Source organism: Diabrotica virgifera, chromosome 7 (assembly GCF_917563875.1).
Source record: "Diabrotica virgifera virgifera chromosome 7, PGI_DIABVI_V3a".
Lineage (NCBI taxonomy): Eukaryota > Metazoa > Arthropoda > Insecta > Coleoptera > Chrysomelidae > Diabrotica > Diabrotica virgifera.
In genome coordinates, this window is record NC_065449.1 from 127,519,019 (window position 1) to 127,542,850 (window position 23,832).

At 32.9% G+C, this 23,832-nt stretch overlaps 1 protein-coding gene across 3 annotated transcripts in view; it reads right to left on the bottom strand.

Annotated features, from left to right (window-relative positions):
• LOC126888112 (optineurin-like) overlaps positions 1 to 23,832 on the bottom strand; it is a 729,505-nt gene that overhangs the window by 693,474 nt on the left and 12,199 nt on the right. For all 3 annotated transcript variants that reach the window (XM_050656128.1, XM_050656129.1, XM_050656130.1), the window contains exon 2: positions 7,816 to 8,087. In XM_050656128.1, coding sequence (XP_050512085.1) covers positions 7,816 to 8,053 — 238 coding nt within the window. In that variant the 5' untranslated portion in view covers positions 8,054 to 8,087. The remainder of the gene's footprint in view (positions 1 to 7,815; positions 8,088 to 23,832) is intronic.

Below are 23,832 nucleotides of genomic sequence, written 5' to 3' on the forward strand. Positions count from 1 at the left end.
AGAGTGCCGCAAGCACCTCTACCGGTTTCGAAACTTATTAGTCTCTCATCAGGAGGCACATATGCTGCTCTTCCCGGTGTTACCAGAGAAGGTTCCCATTGTTTTCATTCTGGTGGGATATGCTATGTGCTATTAGAGTGAAAACTTAGTCTTTTGCTAGCAGTTGCCGCTAGGGCATCTATGCCATTTCGTTCGTTGCAATTCGGGACTGCATGCTGGGGTTTGTTTTGGTTGGATCGGGGAGAGCAGCATATGTGCCTCCTGATGAGAGACTAATAAGTTTCGAAACCGGTAGAGGTGCTTGCGGCACTCTCTGATTGGACTGGAATATGGTTCGGCTGTATTTTCGTTTTGCAACGAAATTGAAAATGGTTATTCATTTTTGATTTACATTTACTCCGGTGGAGTATGAAGGGAACCAGTCTCGTTGGAACTTTACCGCGCTGAGCAGATGGGACGTGAATTGTAAATTGTAGAATTCCCTCATCTTCCTTAGTCTCAGCATCCGTATGGCTTGCAAATTGTAGAAGCCTCGGAGGTGTTACCAGAGAAGGTTCCCATTGTTTTCATTCTGGTGGGATAGGCTATGTGCCATTAGAGTGAAAACTTAGTCTCTTAAATTTATTATGGTTGATATAACCTTACCCCATTGTAGGTACTTTTTTTTTATTAGAAATAACCCGCATCAACCATAAAAGATTATTAGCGGTGGTACAATGATACATATTAATTTGATACAAAATATAAACTATTTTACAAAGTTTTTTTTTTACAGAGTTTTTACAAAGTTGATTTTAATTTATGGTTGTTCTGAAACGTAATACTCATATTTGGTTATATAATTTAGTTTTCTCTTAAAACCTAATGATTTTATCACAATCCGTACTGTTTAACGCACACTTTATATCACATGGTAGTCTAGTCCAGCTTGTCTTTGCAGATGATATAATGGACAGTCTATAACAATGTGACCTACAGTTATATTGGCGTCACAGGCGTAGCACATTTATTGATTTTTTTAATTGAGGTTTTCTTGGGAAACATCTGTATCTTCGGAGTTATCACCTTCAGTTTTATCTAGATTTAGTTGACGACGCATTTTCTTCTTTATTCGTGTAATTCTAGATTTAATGCATCTGTCTTCGAGTTTGGGGTAGATTTCTGTTAGCATTGTCAATAGTCCTGTTATGTTTTTCGTGTATTCTTGTGCGATACTTAATGGATTGGGGGAACCGTGTGCATCATCCAGAAAGCTGACTATCTCTGTATAGTTTAATTCAAACAGGGTTGAAGCTTTATCAATAAATTCCTTTGCAGGTTGGATAAGTGATTCAGTAGAAACTGTTTCTCCAGTTTTTGTATCAGATTTAGTGACTCTTGGCTTTTTTGTTGATCTTGCTTTAGGTTTTGTAAAATCTATTTCTGTGTTTTCTACCGGTGGCGTATCAAGTGGAGACGATATTTCAGAATGAGAACGTTTCGGTATAGTAATTTCTGTAGGGAGTTCTTGCGAGTCCATTACTTCACCAGTGTTTTCTGTTTGATTCTGGACAGAGTGATTTTTGTCTTCAGCTGTTGCATTACAGGAAGAAATAGAGTCTTGGTCAGTTTGGGATGTAGAAACAAATGTAGACACCTGCCTACGAAAGCTTAATACGTGACTATATTGAGGATCTTGAATTCCCGCTCTTAAGAAAGACATCGGTGAAAGAAGTTGAAAGCCCTTCTCGGCAAGATATTTTTCGAGAATATGATGAGGAATAGACGGACAGACACTAGACAGCAGTAACCTTTTAGCAGGAGTGACTAGTCTTCTTGCTCTGATAACATTATCTCCTATTTTTATACCTCCGTAGTCTGTTAAAAAAGTGTCAACAACTTCTTTGCTGGAAAGATAGATGCAGATTCTGCCGTTAGAAATTCGTGATGAAAAAAGTACATTTTTGGGTTGTACTAGTGATCCTATTGCTGTAACGTAGTCTTCTAATTTTAGTGTGTCTACTGCTGGGATAATAACGGCTTGTAGTTTCGAAGGGAATGTAACTGCTTTCTGTTGGGTCATTGTAGAGTAAGATGGTGTTTGTTGATCGGGTAACATTGGAGGACCCCTGTAGTCAGAAGTACCAGCCATCGGATAAAATTGTTAAATACTTTTTATTTTAATTTTCTTATTTCGTTTCATTATTTTGTAATTGTTTTGTCAGTAAGACTCTGTCAATTACAAAGTATTTAACTTATCGAAGATAAGCCAAAAAACAAGTTTTTGTTAAACACCTTTGAATTTACAAAACTGTATGACTGGATTGAAATTCTATACGATTTTGATGAAACCGTAAATATATTGATAAAAGTACTTACGGCAATCAAATCACAACTAATAACTAAACTACTGGTTATGTTTCTTATAATTAATTTAAAGATTTACTATGGTAAAGCGATGAAAATCTTCGAGACTAAATTTAGGTGTACTTAATCAACTAGGTTCAGGACCGCACTCCTTGTAGGTACTTATATTGCTAAAATCTTGTATTTACTAGGTTACCTGAAATGTTTTTCAAAAGTTTAGGTATACAAATATTTTAGTAGGTATTACTCTAAACAGATACAACTCGTAGAAAAATATTGTTTAGATTATATTGTCAGTTGGGCAAAGGTAAAAATTTGACAAATTTTTATATTTTAACAATTTTATAGTTTTCGTTTTGGGCCCTGCGAGGCCCCCTTTGGGGTCGAGGCCCCTAGGCAACTGCCTACTTTGCCTAATGGTTAATCCGGAACTGCTAGGCCTAGAATGTCAATGCCGTATGTTTTCATTTCCTCTGTCAATTCGAATTCTTCACCATAAAGACTTGTGATATTCCAAGTACCTATTAATATTGTTTCCTTTCCATTAATTTCTTTGTCCTGTTCCATTTGCGTTGTCGTTTTTACAAGTAGCTTTGTAGTTTTTGGTGCCTGAGTTATAAGTTTTTTGAATTATATGCTCCTCTTTCTGCTGTTCTTATTGCTTTTGGTATCTGCTGTATTTCGTTTCCTGGGGGATCTTTCACTCGCTTTTCTCCCTTTTGTTTTTTGTTCCTCTGCTCCATTGTCAGATTGAATATCTCCATTGCTATTTTATAGCCCAACTGATCCGGAGTATATATTTCTCCATCTATTTTTAGCCCGTTATAGTTTATAGCCTTTCTCTCTAGCTAATTTCAGTTGGTGGATTAAAAATTTCCTTTGCTGTTGTAATTCTTTCGAGTAATCTTCCGTAATGTATATTTTGCTGCCCTTGAGTCTAAGTGTTTGGCTTAGTATCTCTATTTTTTTCGACACATGTTTAAGTTCTATTTTTATAGGCCTGGTTTTATTATTTTGGTTTCCTAATCTATGGATAACATGTATCTCTTCGTTTTCGTCTACTGACATGTTAATTTTATTAGTTATTTCTTTGACTTTATTTTTTAGGATTGCTCTATTTTCATTTGTTGTTTCATCTACACCATGTATCACAATGTTTCTCTTTCTTATTTCTTTTTCTAGAGCCTCGATTCTTATTTCTTGCAATTTCATCTCCTCTTTGATTTCCAGGTTTTCCTTTTTAATCAGCTCATTTTCTAATTTTAGCTTATTTAGGCCCAGTTTTTCAGTAACTGGTTAAAATTTTGGTTAGCTAACCTAGTTTAAATTTTAACCAATATCATGAGACTATAAATAATTATTTATGTTGTTTATAGTATCATGGTTAAACCATCTATTCTAATGGGTATCGGTTAAAATCTTGGTCAACTTAAACGGGTTTAAACGCTAACCTAGTACTGAAAAACTGATTAACCATAAATATTTCGGTGACCAAAAAATAAATAGGTTAACCCAGCACTGAAAAACCGACCCTTAGTTTGATTGATATAGCATATATTTTATTTTCTACCCTTATCTCTCTCTCTCTCTATCTCTCTCTCTATCTCTCTCTCTCTCTCTCTCTCTCTCTCTCTCTTTCTCTCTCTCTTCCATTTTATTAAGTTTTTCCATTATTTCTTCCTTACTTGAGTGGTTAAATGTATTTTTTTTTAGATTTTAAATCAAATATGTAGTTTGCTTTTAAATTAATTTTAAATTGATTTTAGCCGTACTTTATTTATTTCGGTTTCAAGATTATTTATACTATTATCATTTAATACATTTAGCATCCAGCAGTCCAGAGGATCCAAAAACTATTTTAAAAAATATGGAATATTCTTACCTTGAATAGGGAACTTGCATATTTTTTTATTACATAATAATGTTCAGTTTTGTATAAAAATGAGATTTCCAAAACTTCACGCTTCAAAAACTCATAATACCTTAGAAGTACAAATTTAAAGTCTTCTGTATTTTAAAATAGTTCAAACGACCAGTGGCGTCACTTAGTGGTTCCATTTATGGTTATATTTAGGTATATTCTTCTTCTTCTTCTTTAGTTTATTAGCCTCCACCTACTTGGGTATTTGGCCAGCTCGTCGTCGCGGAATAAAGGAAAAATATTTATATTCTAATGACATTTATCGTATGTCATTGTAATAATATATACCCAGTGCCGGTTTAACCTAACTTCGGGCCCTGGGCGCTGAATATTTAGGGGCCCCCTTAATTGCTATTCGTTGTCAGATTTTTTACAAGAAAACACATTCATGTATTTATACCCGTAAAATCCATACACAATTTTTAGCAAACAAGAAGAATCGCAAACGTAAAAAATATTCCAAAAAATACATTTAAAAATGTATAAAAAAAACAGAAAGTTACAAAAAACAACACATGACAAGCTAAAAAATTTATTCTAAAAAATACATATGACAAAAATTAGATCACTTTTTTGCTTGACTAGGTATTAGCAATCTGTCTGATAATACTATCACAATTCATTTGCTCCAGGTCTTCATTTTCTATAATACAATAATAGTTATATCCGTCTAGATTTTCTTGACCCATATTTGGCGTTAAATATATTTTTATTCTTTTTAAAGCCGAAAAAGACCGCTGGCCTGATGCATTAGAAGTTGGTATCGTGAAATAAACTTGCTGTAAAGGTAAAATATTGGGAAATGTTGCCTTTCCAATCTTTACATCCTGGATGACACCAAATTTTATAAATGTTTATTCAACTTTTGGCATAATTTTATAGAATGGGTAATTTCATTATGCAAGTTCTCTTTGGTTTCATCAACATATTTTTTATATTCCACATATAAAGTATTAATTGACGTCTTGGCTGTTTCTTTATCTAGCGTAGAAAATCATCTAACAGCTGATGTAACATCGTTGTAGCACATATTACCGTCTTCGCAAAAAAATATTTTTGGCTTCTAGTTCAATTTCGCTTGACATATTTCTTACGTCTCCAACAAATCTCAAAATAGATGTCATTATTTCTACTTCAATTGACACGTTTAAGTCCACAGTTTCTTCACGTTCAAGTATTGGTTTTGCATTAACTAGTTCCAAAATTTTTGTCCAAATCAGTGTCAATAGAGCTGTCTCAAAGATTTTATTCTGCAGTGTCTTGGCTTCATTTTTAATTGCTAATTTTTTGTCTCTGTTATTGCTTAACTGGAAAAATAGGTTTGATGGATCCCTAGTTTTTAACTAAAGCATTGACAGCGTCAAAAGTTTTCACAAGCTTTGATTTCATTACTTCCAAAAATTCATTGCAAATTTGGTGAGACAGATAGCTAACTCAACCTTTTCATTTATTCGCATTCCGTTGTAAATGCTCAGCTAAGAAGTAGTCAAATTTAGCCTAGTATACAAGACAACTTAAGTAATTTCCTTTATGATGACTCGTTCAATCCTCATTTCATCAACGGAAAGCTAGTCGTTGAGAAGCAAGTCATTTAGTAGTGACAACAACTCTTCTTAGGACGTTTATCCAATAGACAGCTTCGCATTTTACTTGCTCTTTCAAGGCAGCGTCTATAACTCCAATCAATGATGATCTTCATAAGAAAAAATTTCCTGTAGCTGGCTGTATACCATCAATTACAAAAATTGAAGAAAAAGATCTTCTGTGTAAGAGGTATATTTATTTCTAATAAATATACCTGTATTATTTATACCTCTATTAATATACCTCTATTATTTATAATAAATATACCTCTTACACAGAAGATCTTTTTCTTTAATTTTTTTAGTGATGATCTTGTTATTAATGTAACCATAGAGTTCAGATGAAATTTACTTTCTTCGTGAGATTTGAGTAAAATATTCAAATGTTTCCAGTGGGTTTAAACTTAGTTAAACTATTTTTTCAAATGAAAATAACATGCACGGTTAACAATAAACAGCTTTAACACTTGCGTCGTATATTAGCCAATCTCTCTTTTCTTTGCCTCCATTGGGTTTTCCTCTATAAAAGTTGCTTTTATTTAATCTTCTATAATAAGCTTTTTCTCCATCTTCAAACATTTTTTTACAAGGTTCTAAGGAATCACTTTTTTATTTAAAAGTTCACAGTTTTTATAAAGTCATCAGTCTTAAAATCAGACCATTTGAAATCGCAGGTATTTCGTCTTTTTTTTCTATTTTGGAAAATACGTAAATTATTTAGAGGACTTTACTTTTTTATTAGTAAGAGGAACAGGTCCTTACGGGCCCCTCCGGGGCCTGGGCCCCTGGGCGCCCGCCCCAAGCGCCCAGTGCATAAAACGGCACTGTATATACCAGTTTGTTGAGATTGGAGTTTGATATAGTTATTGAAGGAAAAAAAAGAAGGTTTACTATAAAAAATAAAACCATTTTGTAAAAATACAAATTTTCTATGAATAGTTCAAACGATCAAAAACACTTGTAACGTCACATAACTGTATTTTCTACTGACATTTATAATGTCAGAAAATGTTAGAAAATCTAACAGAGGGTAAGTAGAACCTAAAGTCAAATTTTCATGCAATTCGGAGTTGACCCTTAAAATTACACGGCATCGCCGTATTTCCCGGTCATTTGCTGGGCTCCATGCGTCAAATATTTTTTTAAAAGCACCATAAAGAGAATAATAAAAAAGTTCAATAATTGAATTATATTACAACCGATGCGATGTCGTAATGGTAACCTCTAATTTATAAATTCTGGTAAACTGAATAATGTTAAACTGATTCAACAGATAGCATCATTCCCCATCTTGAAAATATTATAGGTCTGGATCCCGCGTATGAAAAAAAGTTGATTAATAGCAAGCTGAAAATTTGTTAATAGCTTAAGGGTGTCCAGTCGGATAAACTTTGATATATGGGAACACTGTAATAGGGGCAGTTTTAATTGTGGAACAGGTTAAAAATTTGGAACTGTCAGACCACGAAAACGGCACATTTATTTTGTCCGACAGAACAGACTTAAACTCTCCGAACAGAGATTAAACTCTCATGCAAAAATCAGACTGCTGTTTATCACCTGTCATAATTCCTGTCATTTGACATATTCTACATGTTCCACTCATTAAAACGCCCATTTGGTGATAAATAGCAGTCTGATTTTTGCATGAGAGTTTCATCTCTGTTCGGAAAGTTTAAGTCTGTTCTGTCGGACAAAATACATGTGCCGTTTTCGTGGTCTGATCGTTCCAAATTTTTAACCTGTTCCACAATTAAAACTTCCCCTGTTCCAGTGTTCCCATATATCAAAGTTTGTCCGACTAGACACTCTTAAGCTATTAATAAATTTTCAGCTTGCTATTAATCAACTTTTTTTTCATACGCGGGATCCAGACCTATTAGAGAGACTGAATAAACAATAAAACCTAAAAATCCCAATTTGCAGCGTACTATAATACTAAAATTATTATTATTATACACTTACCCAGACACCCCTTTTTTTCGTCATTATTTTTCGCCTGGTCGATAGCTTCGAGCTCAAAATTTATTAATCTTTTTGCTTCTGCTATGACGGACAATCCAATCGGTTCTGGATACAGTTCAGTGCTAGCATCTGGAATAGACTGACCCAAAACAACGAAAGATTCTTCGTCCGATTCTAAGGTAGTTAAGGGGCATGGCTCTTGGGGAATTTTAAAAACCACATTGGTGGCAATTGCCATTCTGATTTGAATTACGTTGAGAAGTGTAAATTAACTAAAAAGAAAAATAAAGATAAAAAATTAAGATCAAAAAAATTATTGTGAACGTGTTAGATTGAATACAGCATATACATTTAAAAAAAAACGACTAACTGAATTTGCCTGCGTTGTTAAATCACAAATTATACAGGGTGTAATAAAAATACAGGTCATAAATTAAATCACATATTCTGGGACCAAAAATAGTTCGATTGAACCTAACTTCTTCTTCTTTAGGTGCCGTGTCTGTATTCAGACGTTGGCCGCCATCATGTTTACAATTTCCTGAAATCTCTCTCTATCGGCTGCTGCGCGAAATAATTCTTCTACTGTGCAACCACACCATTGTCTAATATTACGCAGCCATGAAAGTTTCTTTCGACCAATCCATCTCTTTCCCTCCACTTTTCCTTGTATTATAAGGCGAAGCAGATGGTATTTAGGTCCTCTAACTATATGGCCGAAGTATTCTGTTTTTCTCCTCTTTATGATGTTTATGAGCAGACGTTCCGAATTCATCATTTGAAGAACATCTTCATTGAAAGTGTGCGAAACCCACGATATCTTTAGGATTCGTCGATAGCACCTAACTTACCTTAGTACAAATATGCACACAAAAAAAGTTACAGCCCTTTGAAGTTACAAGATAAAAATCGATTTTTTCCGATATATCGAAAACTATTAGAGATTTTTTAATGAAAATGGACATGTGGCATTCTTATGGCAGGAACATTTTAAAAATAAATTATAGTTAAATTTGTGCACCCCATAAAAATTTTATGGGGGTTTTGTTCCCTTAAACCCCCTCCCCAAACTTTTTTGTAAGTTCTAATTAAATTATTATTGTGGTACCATTAGTTAAAAACTTTAAACTTTTTTACCTCTTAGTATTTTTTCAATAAAATAGTTTTAATCGAGATGCGGCTTCTTTTTTAATATGTTTACATAAAAATGTTATGGGGGTTCTGTGCCTTTAAACTCCCCAAATGTTTGTGTACGTTCCAATTAAACTATTATTGCGGTACCATTAGTTAAACAGGATGTTTTTAAAACTTTTTTGCCTCTTAGTATTTTTCCGATGAGGCACCTTTTATCGAGATGTGGCTTCTTTTCTAATATGGTTCAAAATATACCTCAAACTGTAAATAAAAAAAAAAAAAAATTAAAGCACTCATGGGAGTGCCGACAGAAGTGAAAACTTCTTTTAGTATATAAATTACAAGCTCAATGCTTTTCCACATCCAAAAAGAAGTGCTATACCTGATACCTATATTACATAAGCGTTTCGTACGTTCTATGCTATATAACATATATTTCGTCAAACAATGACGGTCGCTAATTTAATACTTTTCTCCATCTAAAAAGTGCACAACGTCCCTAAGAAGTTTTCATTTGAGAAATTTATTTCGCCGAAGAGATGACGGTCGCCAATACAACACTTATTCCCCATCTAAAAAGTGTATAACGTCCCTAAAAAAGTTTTCGCTTCAAAAATTTATTTCGTCGAAGCAATGACGGTCGCGATGACGGTCGATAATTCAATACTTTTTCTCCATCTAAAAAGGGCACAACGTACATAAAGAAGTTTTCAGTTTAAAAATTATTTCGTCGAAGCAATAACGGTCGCTAACTCAATACCTCTTTCCCATCCAAAAGATGTACAACGTCCCTAAGGAAGTTTTCATTTGAGAAATTTATTTCGCCGAAGCGACGACGGTCCCTAATTCAACACTTTTTCTCCATCTAAAAAGTGTATAACTAACATTTATTTTAAATTTAAATACTTTTATACAATTTATGTATACATACTCATAATACATATAGAATACGTACAAAATTTATTTCGCCGAAGAGATGACGGTCGCGAAATGAATCATTTTTCCCCATCCTAAAATAGGTTTTACATTTATTTTAAATTTAAATACTTCTATACAATTTATATATACATACACATAATATACATATATATGTACAAAATTTATTTCGCCAACGCGATGACGGTCGCGAAATCAATCCTTTTTCCCCATCCTAAAATAGGTTTCACATTTATTTTAAATTTAAATACCTGTATAAAATTTATATATACATACACATAATATATAGCATAAGCGATGACGGTCGCCAATTCAATGCTCTTTCCCCTATCCAAAAATCGCACAACGTCCCTAAAGAAGTTTTCACTTCAACAATTATTATTGTTATATCTAAAACGTTTCCTATTCAGACGACATGTGAGGCAATATTAGTCAAGGAAAGTAACGGGTTATCTTCAGATAATACACAACGTTCGCACAATAGGGCTTTTAATCGATTGTCGTATAATCCGTGTATATTAATATTATACACAGATTATACAACATATAACAGAAGCTCGAAACAAATGACTGCTGTTACTATTATTATACGTATATTATTATAATATACATACAAAATTAATTTCGTCGAAGCGATGACAGTCGCGAAATCAATCCTTCTTCCCCATTCTAAAATAGATTTTACATTTATTTTAAATTTAAATATGTACTTCTATACAATTTATATATACATATGCGTAATAAATAAACGTACAAAATTTATTTCGCCAAAGAGATGACGGTCGCGAAATAAATCCTTTTTCATCATCCAAAAGTAGGTTTTAAATTTATTTTAAATTTAAATACTTCTACACAATTTATATACAGTGATGAGCGCGCTGATAACCGGCAAAATAGCTCAAAAGATGGAAAATGTATTAAGTTGTAAGATAAAAAGAAATGAAACTACTGGAGGTGGGATTTTATCGGTATTAACTTATAATTTACATTACCATTATGGATAGTTTCCACCTTTATACCTTTAAACGTCAGCTAGTTTACCTCGGTCATAATTCTAATTCTACGTATGACGTTTCTTCAAACTCAGATTTATCAGGTTATGTACCTCTTCTTCTTTTTGGTTTATTGGCCTCTACCTGCATGGGTATTTTGGCCAGCTCATTCTCTCAGAATAAAGAAAAAATCCCTTAATAATCTACATCTACATTTATAGTTAATATCGGACAAATACAACAAAGTTAAAAACTTTTCTCGCTCAGGAATAACTACCGACTATTACATAATCTTCTTCTAGTTCTTCTTCACCTTCTTTGATTAATTGGCAATTTTAGGTTGTCATGGCACAAATAAAACAGAGGTAAAAACTTTCATCTGACACAAATAGACGTCAAACCGAAATTTAATTTCAAACTAAAACTGTCGATTATTCCAAACTAAAATAATAAAACACACAAAAGAAGCATCAGGTCCTAAAACTAAACATTTCCAAATTCACAGATACCTATAACGAAACCATTTGACTGAGTGCCAATTACCTCTAAGTATAAAATAAATAATATTAAATTCCATAAGCTGCCACATGAAAATGCTGCACTGATTCTTAGAAGCATTTCCCGAACTTCTAATCTGATTCTCCTCCATACAACTACTGAAAAGGGGTCTAGTGAACGTTAAATTAAACTATAACACTTCGAGTTCGAGAAGTGGTTTTCTACGGTAAACAGAAACTTTTTGCTGAAAAAACAATTCGTGCAAATCATGGTTTTAACGGTAGAAGAAAAAGTGCAAATTGTTGTCTGGCATGCTAATGGATTACCAGAGAACATGATCAGACAACAATTTAGAGATATGTACCCAAATAGGCCAACACCAACACGATCGACAATTCAGTCTATTGTACGTAATTTTTTAAATTATGGATCCGTGTTTACTCCAAGAGGAATTCGTAGACGACGAGAGGTAAACCCAGATTTAGAACTAAGGGACACTTTGATTTGTGCAAGTATTGAACAAAATCCTACTCAATCAACATCTTTTCTCGGAGAACAGTTTGGACTTTCAAGATTTACAGTAGGTAAAATTTTGAAAAAGCATGGATACCGTCCCTACAAGTTACATAAATCCAACGAACAATTCCCTGGAGATCAATATCGACGTTTAGAATTCTGTCAAAATGCAATGGAAATGTCACATCAAGATGAACATTTTTTACAGAATGTTTTGTTTACCGATGAATGTACGTTTTCAATGCATGGACGTCACAATTCAATGAACACTCGGTATTGGTCTCGAAGAAATCCTCGTCAGATTTATGTCGCTCGTACCCAGCGTCCTCGAAAAGTAAATGTTTGGGGAGGCATAATAGGGAATCATGTCATAGGTCCATTTTTTATAGACGGTATGTTGACTGGGCGGAAATACTTGGAACTTCTGCAAAATCAAATTGTCCCGGCCCTTCGTAATTTACCAATACCTTTCGATTCCATATGGTTTCAACAAGATGGTTGCCCTGCACATAATTCTCGCATCGTCGGGGAATATCTCAGTGCTACTTTTCCTAATAGATTGATTAGTGGCCACGGAGATATTTTCTGGCCTGCAAGATCACCTGATCTTTCACCTTGTGATTTTTTTATGTGGGGTATATCAAGTCCAAACTATATGGAATTGAGGACGATAGGCCTAATACTCTCCAAGAATTACGGGAAAAGATCTCTGATACAATGAGAGGTATTAGTCCAGAAACATTATCTAATGTTAGACGGAATTTTTACAATAGGCTGGGTTATTGTTCCGATGCTTATGGTGGCTTATTTGAACATTTTTTGTAAACAGATTCAGTTAGGACTTTTTTTTTTATTTTCGAAAGTATGACATTGTTTTTTCAGTAAGCGTTTTATGTTTTACTTTAAACTACTTCAGTGCTGCAGATATACGACGGAGATGTAAGGTGGGCAACATTAATAACTGGGTGAAAAACAGAAGAGTAGAATGGAACGACCACATAAGCCGAATGACAACAAATAGAGTAGTCAGGACAGCGAGAGACGGTTCCCCAATAGGAAGACCACGAAAAAGATGGAACGACAACTTCGGTAGGCACATTGAAAAACAGACAGAGTCATGTCTACATAAAATGAAGAAGAAGACTTTAAACATTTCTAATAAACCAAACAGATGAAATAGAGAATGTGGAAAAATCCCCTTATGAACAATTCACACATCCACTATTTCGGGCTGGGAAAATTTTTTTGAATAGAATCAAAGATCCAAACACCAGTTCTTAGAAATGTGTTTCGCCCTCTTCAACCTCTCTGGCCTCATCAGTAAAGATGAGAGGTTGAATATCTTCAGACACATTCCAGTCAAAAAAACAACATTCGAGACCAAGACATAGCAGGAGCGTAAATCTACGCCAAATCTGACAATGACAATCCCAAGTTTTAATTCCCTAATTACTTAAAGTAAAATATATGTTTAAAAAACAAAAGATGTAGATCTTTGAAACACACTCAGTGATCAAAAGATCCCAGGTTAATGGTTTAACGACCACTCGTACGAAATCAAACAGATGAAATAGACTTTTAATAAAGACTAACACAAATGTTAAGTAATTCAAAGCAAACAATATCTGCATAATTTCAAATTTTAATATTTAATTATTGCAATAAAGTCATAAATGTGGGATTTGAAACAACCTTCGACAATTCTGAAGTGACAGGAGTGAATGCGAGACGTCTAAAATCATGGTAAATAGAAATTAAGTTAATTTTAGAATAAAAAAATTACTATGAATTAAACTGTTTTTATTTACATTTGCTTTATAGGGCTTTTCATCGATTGTCATTTGTTTCGAGCTTTTGTCATATATTGTATAATCTGTGTATAATATTAATATACAGAGATTATACGACAGCTCGAAACAAATGACTGTGAATGAAAAGCCCTATTGTCTTCAATTGATTTTTGCTTTATGCGAAAAAAAATGTCATATTAACGTCAAACGTAGTTATGAGGAAAGTAAAATATTGGAAATTAAATTGATAAAATAATAAATAATTTGAACAATATGTCAAAAATTACGTACGACTAGATAATTCAGTGTTGCTGTATGGGTGGAGGCCTTAATCTTAAAGAAAGAAATAAGCGATCGACTTAAAGCATTCGAGATGTGGACCTGGCGAAGAATATTAAAAATAAGTTGGGTAGATAGAATAACAAATGTTGAGGTCCTCAGAAAGATGAAAAAGGATAAGGAAACCGAGGCCACATTACGGAATCTTGTAATGATCGGCAGTTGCCCCTGAGCTAGAAAGATTTTTGCCTGTTGTATTTGTCCCATTATAATTCAAAATTGCCAATTAACTAAAGAACGAGAAGAAGAAGTAGAGGCAGATTGTGTAATGGTCGACAGTTATCCCTGAACGAGAAAAGTTTTTACCTTTGTTGTATTTGTCCGATACCAACTCTAAATTGTAGGTGAATAAGGGATTTTTTCTTTATGCCAAAACGATGGACTAGCCAAATACTCATGCAGGTAGAGGCCAATAAACCAAAGAAGAAGAAGACGTACATAACCTATTGAAACTAGGTTTGAAAGAACGCCATACTATGTAGAATTATGACCGAAGTTAACTAGCTGACGTTTAAAGGTATAAAGGTGGAAACTATCCATAATGGTAATGTAAATTATAAGTTAATACCGATAAAATCCCACCTCCAGTAGTTTCATTTCTTTTTATCTTACAACTTAATACATTTTCCATCTTTTGAGCTATTTTGCCGGTTATTAGCGCGCTCATCACTGTATACATACACATAATATATATATATATATATATATATATATATATATATATATATATAAAATATGCATAAGATGGAATGCAACCACAGACACGTGTTTCTGACTTATTAGTCGTCATCAGTATGGTATAGCCAAACAGGAGCAACGAAACCAATTTGTGGCTGTAATGTTAGAAGACCCTCAGGATTCGAGAGCAACAACTAACACATCCACGGAGGAAGCTACAGCTACCTGAGTACAGCAATGCCAAACGTTTAAAACGTTTTAAAATCAAACATTAAATAATAAATAATAACACTAATAAACTCGAATCCTGAGGGTCTTCTAACATTACAGCCACAAATTGGTTTCGTTGCTCCTGTTTGGCTATACCATACTGATGACGACTAATAAGTCAGAAACACGTGTCTGTGGTTGCATTCCATCTTATGCATATTTTGTATTTTCATTGTTGCGAGCCATGCCGATATCTATTAACTCGCGTTAACCTCTCCTTGTTTATATATATATATATATATATATATATATATATATATATATATATATATATATATATATGAGCAATTCCAAATGATTTCGCCGAGTTTTGTGGACGAGGTCCTCGGATTTGTACTAAATTTTAGTATGTTATTGTACCTCATTAAAAAATATTTTCCTGAGAATTATAGCCCCCTAGGTCTCATAGGGTCTAAGATAGGGGCCCTGAAAAGGCCTAAAATTGACTTTTTAAAGGTTTTGAGCGTTATATTTAAAATACGATATCTCGAAACCTTTTGAAGCAAATTTAATTTTTTAAACTGATTTTTTTTTTGTCTTGACGTCTAATATTCACAAATAAATTTTCAAATTTCTAAATATTAAGCGTAATTTTGGGGAACTCATTAGGTGCGGAGCAAATTTTGAAAAATTGATATTTTCTTATCTTTTTCATTCTATTGCCAAATTTGAACGCGACGTCGAAGGATCTTTTGCAATATCTTATTTTTAAGGTATTAAGGCAAGGTTTGAAATAGTTATAGGTATATTTTTTATATTGAAAGGCAGCGAAGATATATGCATTTGAGCAGGGCCCTTTTTGTGCAAAACAGCGTTTTTTGGAATTTTCAGCCTAGTGCAACTTTTTTCTTCCTATTTTTTTTGGCCTGAATTTTTGTTTTTTAGTAGTTCTCTATATGTGTAATAATCTCTAGGTACGGAGTTTCTTGGCCCGGCCCTCTAAGTCTTCTTTTTAAATCCATGAAAAATCAGGATTTTTTGTACTGAGTAACTCAAATTATCTAGTTTTTTAGGACTCACTTTAATAGATTCGAATAATATTCCAAACTGTATGCTCGTCCCCGTTAGGTAAATTATTCCGATTCGTTTTTTTTGCACAAACAGGATGCCAGGCGGTATCGCGGTCGGAAAATTGTTTAAATAATTTTTTTTAAACAAATTTAAAAAATAATTTTTTTTTACTTCAGAAAAATTTTTTGAGTTTCTTTGATTCATTCTGAGCAAAAAAGATCTTTTGTGATTTTTCTCTAAAATTGATTGTTGTCGAGTTATACGCAATTTAAAATTTGAAAAACGCAAAAACCGGAATTTTCAAGGCTTAATAACTCGGTTAAAATTATTATTATGAAAGTCACAAAGTGACCAAATCAAAGTTTAAAGCCCTCCCTACAAGATTTTGAAGAAATTTTTGTCATTATTTTATTACGAAGCTGTTATTTAAAAAAGAAATAACAATGAGCGCTAAGCATGTATCTCTCCAGCACCCACCACTCGCCTCCATACGCGCTCAACGCTCATTATTGATAATTAACAATAACAGTTTCGTAATAAAATAAAGACAAAAATTGCTTCAGAATCTTGTAGGGAGAGCTTTAAACTTTGATTTGATTACTTTCTGACTTTCATAATAATAATTTTAACCGAGTTATTAAGCCTTGAAAATTCCCATTTTCGCGTTTTTCAAATTTTAAATTGCGTATAACTCGACAACAATCAATTTTAGAGAAAAATCATAAGAAGTCATTTTTGCTCAGAATAAATCAAAGAAACTAAAAAAAATTTGTCTGAAGTAAAAAAATTAATTTTTTGAATTTGTTTAAAAAAAATTATTTAAACAATTTTCCGACCGCGATACCGCCTGGCATCCTGTTTGTGCAAAAAAAAAACGAATCGGAATAATTTACCTAACGGGGGAGAGCATACAGCCTGGAATATTATTCGAATCTATTAAACTGAGTCCTAAAAAACTAGGTAATTTGAGTTACTCAGTACAAAAAATCTTGATTTTTCATGGATTTAAAACGAAGACTAGAGGGCCGGGCCAAGAAATTCCGTACCTAGAGATTATTACACATATAGAGAACTACTCCCAGAAAAAATTTCAGGCCAAAAAAAATAGGAAGAAAAAAGTTGCACTAGGCTGAAAATTCCAAAAAACACTGTTTTGCACAAAAAGTGCCCTGCTTAAATGCATATATCTTCTCTGCCTTTCAATATAAAAAATATACCTAGAACTATTTTAAACTTTGCCTTAATACCTTAAAAATAAAATATTGCAAAAGATCCATCGACGTCGCGTTCAAATTTGGCAATAGAATGAAAAAGATAAGAAAATATCAATTTTTCAAAATTTGCTTCGCACTTAACGAGTTACCCAAAATTAAGCACAATATTTAGAAATTTGAAAATTTAGTTGTGAATACTAGACGTCAAGACAAAAAAAAATCAGTTTGAAAAATTAAATTTGCTTCAAAAGTTTTCGAGATATCGTATTTTAAAAATAACGCTCAAAACCTTTTAATGGTCAATTTTAGGCCTTTTCAGGACCCCTATCTCAGGCCCTATGAGACCTAGGGGCCTATAATTCTCAGGAAAATATTTTTTAATGAGGGACAATATCATACTAAAATTTGGTACAAATCCGAGGACCTCGTCCACAAAACTCGGCGAAATCGTTTGGAATTGCTCATATACATATTTATTTCATATATATATATATATATATATATATATATATATATATATATATATATATATATATATATATATACGTCTTCATATCAAGGCGAGATCCGACTAAATCGAGGACAACCCGAGATCCACCAATAGGAAATTAATTATTGGAGTATATTGTTCATAAGTATCTTTATAATTAACATATTAATCATGGCACACTTAGAGGGGAAAAGATTTTTGTACTTAAATTTTTCTGATAAATTTACAGCGAAACGAGATCCGTCGCTGAAAAGTAAAGGGGAGGACTTATATACGAAATTTTAGATATTTACCGTTCAACGCGAGATCACACACTGATGCCAGCTCGAAAGAGTATTAGTCGAGCGGTTGGAGCTCGTGTATCGCTTCTTTTGTGTCTTTAAAGTCTACGATTGACCTTTCAGAAAGTTCCTTAGTTTTATTACATACACAAGGGTGTGAAAAAAGAAAAAGAATACTTGACAAATAATAACCATTTAATAATGATAATTATTTGCAATACAATATTTTAAAACTATACATTAATATTCTTAAAAAACACTTACTACGAAACCAAAATGTAATTATTATATTCTTAAATAATACAAATTGTTACAAAATAATTATTTAAATGATTGCTTGTTTTAAAAATACATTACAAGAAAGTAAAATTTTTTATAAATATTATTAAAGTTTAAAAAATAAAATAACTCAATATGTAATTATTATTTGATAGTTAAAAAATGATTTTAAGTAAAATGATTTAAAAGATAAAAAGAAACACACATAATTTTCACGGTCAACTCCTAATTGCATGAAAATTTGGATTTAGATTCTACCCATACCCACTTCAAAGTTGAATTTGTGCCGTTGATTGCTTTTACTTGGAGGGTGAAAAAATATACGTTTAAAATAAGTCCGGAAACAGATCTGACTAAGTTTAAGCAACTTTTGTTCTATAGAGTTTTTTTAACTTAGGTACTAGGTTAATTTAGTAGTAGGTACTAGAGTCACTTGCGACTAAAAATATTTACTTTTCAACAAAAAAAAAACACGTTTTTCGGCGGTTTTTCGCAAATACTCAAAAAGTAAGTATTATATTCAGTAAAAGTAAATTTGTAGCTCATAAAAAAGACGATCTTATCCTTCAAATTCCAAATCAAATATTTTAACGTGATACATAGTACCAAAAAATGAAGCTCTTTTCGGGGAAAACCCATTAAATTTTTTTTAAAGTGTTAACAAAAAGCTTTATTTTATTTTATAAAAGTTATATACGGGTAGGAGAGACAACGGAACGAATTTTCGAACGTTTAAACAGACGACATCCCAGATTTACCAATTTCTGGACAATTGATCCAAAGGCTGGATTCTAACAACGAAACAGTTGTGGATTTTCAAGTTTTCAATGAGAGTTAGAATGAAAAAACATTAGTGACCTCGAGTATGATGGTTTGGAGAATTTGGCTGGTTATATCTGCCATAAATTGAAGGACTCCAGTATTCAATCCGAAGATGTTTCAACGTACACGTGGGTTGATCATTTGCGTGAGTGTGGTTTATGTAAACCATCAGACACTCTCTTGTCATATATTAAGTAACTGGAGACAATTTTTCCTTCCACATGAATGGTGATTCCATTTTGGTAACTAAAAATTATTTAGAAAACCTTATGTCCAAAAGTGTAACTGTAGACTGTTCTAACAAAGCGAAAAAGTTATTTTTTAGGTCTCGGATGTACTTCCGAATTAAAGAATTAAACAAGTCTCTTAACAACCTGACATTGCGTAAAAGAAAAATTATGAAAAGTGCTACATAGTTGCTGTATGTACGTCTATTTCACATGCAAAAAATTTAAATAAAGTGCATGGCATGAAAACTGTAAAACTTATTTTTGTCTTTTCCAAGCCTCTTACTTAAATCTGATGAAATACATTATTTAAAAAATAAAAATTTTTGTTTTTTTATCAATCCATTAAATTTATGGTTTTACTTTGGGGCTTTTCTTCCCCTTGGTAAAAATTATATTTACTAATATGTAGGCCACTAATCAATTTTTGCCAACTAACGAAATATAATAATTTTAGTAGATATCGATTATATGAATATTTTTATTTTCCGGATACCAATATAATCAAGAAACTGGGAACTTTACAAATAACTGAAAATCAATTTAAATAAAAGTAAATAGTTTAATAATTTTCCTCTAAACTATAAAAATCACTTAGTTTCTTTTAGTCATAATTCATTCATTTGTACTATTCTCAAATTTCATTCGCGTTCGTATTACGAACGCATAGACGGGACTATGCTTTACTCTGTTGTTAACGTCATGCGCCAATCGGACGAGCTTACGTAACTAGAATATCAGGGTGTGCATATTTCCGGGTCCCGGTGAATTCGTATCTATTTTAATCCCCATCCTAATTACAGACCAACTGGCAACTCTGGTGCGCAGGTAATTTTTAAATAACGCATTAACTACCGGTGAATTGGTAACTTTCATTTTTTAAGTATTGTTGATAATCTAATATCGGTATTCCAGGTATTTAGCGCTGCACTCCTAGAAAATGGAAAAAATGTCACAGGAAGTGAAACCGATGATGAAACGAAACGCAAAAGAGAAAACTTGGATGATTCTTTTAATAGAAGTAAAATTAAAAAACGGTCACCAAGCAAAGCAGGCAACGAAAACAAGGAAGACATGGAAAATGTTATGATTACAATAATGAAAGAGCTAATGAATAAAAACGATGAAATGCTTCAGGAAATAAAACCAATAAGGAAAGAATAACAACAAACCAATAAAGAGTTAATGGGTGTAAAAGCAGAGAAACAAAAACTAAAAAAAGAAGTAAAACAGCTACATGAATGAATGGAGCAACTGGAGAAATTTAGCAAAAAGAAAAGCTTGATCGTAACTGGGTTGAAAGTAGAAACAAATGATTATAAGAAATTAAAAGAAGAAATGGAAAATTTCAGAGCCCAAGAGTTGCAAATACAAATAAAACTAAGAAGTGCAAAAAAAATAGGAGAAACAGTATGCGCAATAGAAACAGAAGCCCTCACGGATAAAATGGAAATCCTAAACAAGAAACGTAAACTAAAACAGCATAAAGATCGTATCTATATAAACAACGATTGGACATCGAAAGAAAAAGAAATACAAAAGGAAATAACTAAAATAGCAAAGGACGAAAGAAGCAAAGGTAAGCAAACGAAAATCGGCTACAAGAAATTAATAGTGAATGGCAAAATCTAGATATGGGACGAAGAGAGAGAACAGCTGATAGAAAATTCAAAAAACTAATAAACGAAGAACAGCGGCTGAAATATGATATTGACATGGCAAAAAAAGACTCGGAAATGCAAACGGTTAACGAAAACAAAATAACGCACACAAAATAAAGAAAGAATCTCAATAAGAAGAAAAGAACAAAACCCATTAGAATGGGCTCTTGGAATATTAGAACCATGCTGGCAGCAGGTAAGATGCAAGAAATAGCTCTTGAAATGAAAAAATACCAACTAGAAATCCCAGCCGTACAGGAAATACGATGGAAGAAAGAAGGAAAAATTGAGAAGAAAAACTTTAGCATGTATTATTCGGGAGAAAACAAACAGGGAACGAATGGTACGGCATTTATGGTGAACAAAAAAATGAGGGAAAAACTGATACAATTCAAAGCAGTTAATGAAAGGATATCTTACATAAGAAAATAAACAAGCCCACATCTCGATAGTCAATTGCTATGCACCCACCGAAGAAGCAAACCAAGAAGATAAAACAGAATTCTAAGACATCCTGGAAGAAATCTGTGAAAATATTCCGAGGAATGACATATTAATAATATTGGGTGATTTCAATGCAAAGATCGGAAAGGAGGACTATAATCGTAATGTAGCTGGCAAAGAAACCATTCATGAAACTACGAATGATAATGGAGGAGAAATCTGCAACCTAGCAGCAGCAACAAATACATATATAGTTAGTACTGGGCATAAACATAAAAAAGAAAACAAAATAACATGGATGATACCAGGAAGAATGGATGGAAACCAAATAAATCATACTCTAATTTCGAAAAAGTGGACACAAATAGTACAAGACGTAAGGTCATATAGAGGGGCAAATGGAGGCACTGACCACATATTGTTGATAGCAAAACTTAAGATGAAAATAATCAAAGCAAATAATCATAAGGAAGGAAAAAGAAGGAAATGGAATATAGCCAATCTGAAAACGCAAGAAACAAAGCAACAATATACAGAACAACTGGAACAGAAATTGGGTCAGTACGAGCACATAGAAATAGAAGGAGAATGGAAAAACATAAAGAACAGCATAATAGAGACAGCAGAACAAATAATAGGATTCCAAAATAACAAAGAATCGAAAGAATGGTTTGATGAAGAATGTCACCAAAAAAGTCAACTGAAGCACCTCGCAAGAAACAAATGGCTACAAAGTGCCGAACAGGAACAACTGGACCAATATAGAAAAGAAAAACAAGAAGCATTGAAACTCTATAGAAGAAAGAAGAACACATGGATCTCTGAACAAATGCAAGAATTAGAAACGAATAATAAAGACAACAAGAAATTGTTCGAATAGATAAAACAACAACACAGTACCAAAAAATCTGTCACAAAAATAAACAAAAAAGATTGGGAAAAACATTTCACGGACCTATACAAAAACGACAATAAGGCATATTCAGAGGATGTGGATATAAGAGATAACAGAGATGAAGAGGAAGTCGCACCTACTTATTAGGAATTCATGGAGGTATTAAAACAACTAAAAGTAAACAAAACGCCAGGGCCAGATGAAATCAACAAAAAACTGATCATCAACGGCGGAGAGGAGCTCACGAAGCGAATGCACAAGTTAATGGTTACAATTTGGAAGGACGAAAGCATGCCCATAGAATGGAAAAACGGACACATCGCACCAATCTTTAAGAAAGGATGTTATCCCATTCTAAATAGTTAAAATTGTAAAAATGCCACAAGAAAATAGCTTCAGAACAACTTTAAGAAAGGAGATCCAACTAAGTGCTGCAACTACAGACCAATTATGCTACTAAATACAACGTATAAGATATTGACCACAATTATAAGAAACCGACTAAATCAATACACAGAAAAAATTATAGGAACATATCAACAGGGTTTTAGAACAATAGATCAAAGGAAGATCAACAATAGATGCAATACACGTACTGACACAAACAATTGAAAAAAGCTATGAACATGACATAGAATTACACATACTATTCATCGACTTCCAACAGGCCTTCAACAGCATATACAGACAACAATTATTAAAAGAAATGAAAAAAATGGAGATACCGCCAAAATTAATAAGACTAACTAGAATGACAATAAAAGACAACAGCAAAAGTTAAAACAAATGAGGGCGATACAAATGACATCAAAATAGAACTTGTAAAGAAAAATAAGATAATAAGACAACAGACAACAGACAAATAGAAAAAGTAAGACAAGGAGACAGTCTGTCAACGACAAACGACACTATTTAATATCGCTCTAGAAGGAGTAATTAGGGACACAGGGCTGAAAAAGACAATTATTCAAAGCTCAACACAGATCATATGATATGCAGATGAAGGTAGCACGAGATAAAAAAAGACTAGAAGAGGCACTTTTAACCCTGGTAAGAGAAGCAAAGACGAGAGGACTAATAATCAATCAGAATAAAACAAAATATCTTATAAGCACACGAGACAATGTAAACAGAATAGCAGAAATAAAGATAGGTGAAAATACATTCCAGAGAGTAGATTGCTTCAAATACCTGGGGGTGATGGTGGACGGCAAAAACGGAAGGAGTATAGAGATAAACGACAGAATTAAAGCAGGTAATAGACTATATTGGAAATATCACCAACTACTCAAGGACAAAAACCTGAGCAAAAAAAACAAAATCAAAAATATAGACAGCAGCAATCAGATCAGTGATATAGCCTATGGAGCAGAAGTAATGTGCCTTACGAAAAAAGACGAAGAAAAGTTAAAAATAATTGAGAGAAAAATTATAAGGATACATGGCCCAGTAAAGACAGAAACAGGGGAATATTGAAAGCTGATGAACCATGAAAGAATAAATATAAATAAAGGAGAAGATATAGTAAAATTCATTAAAG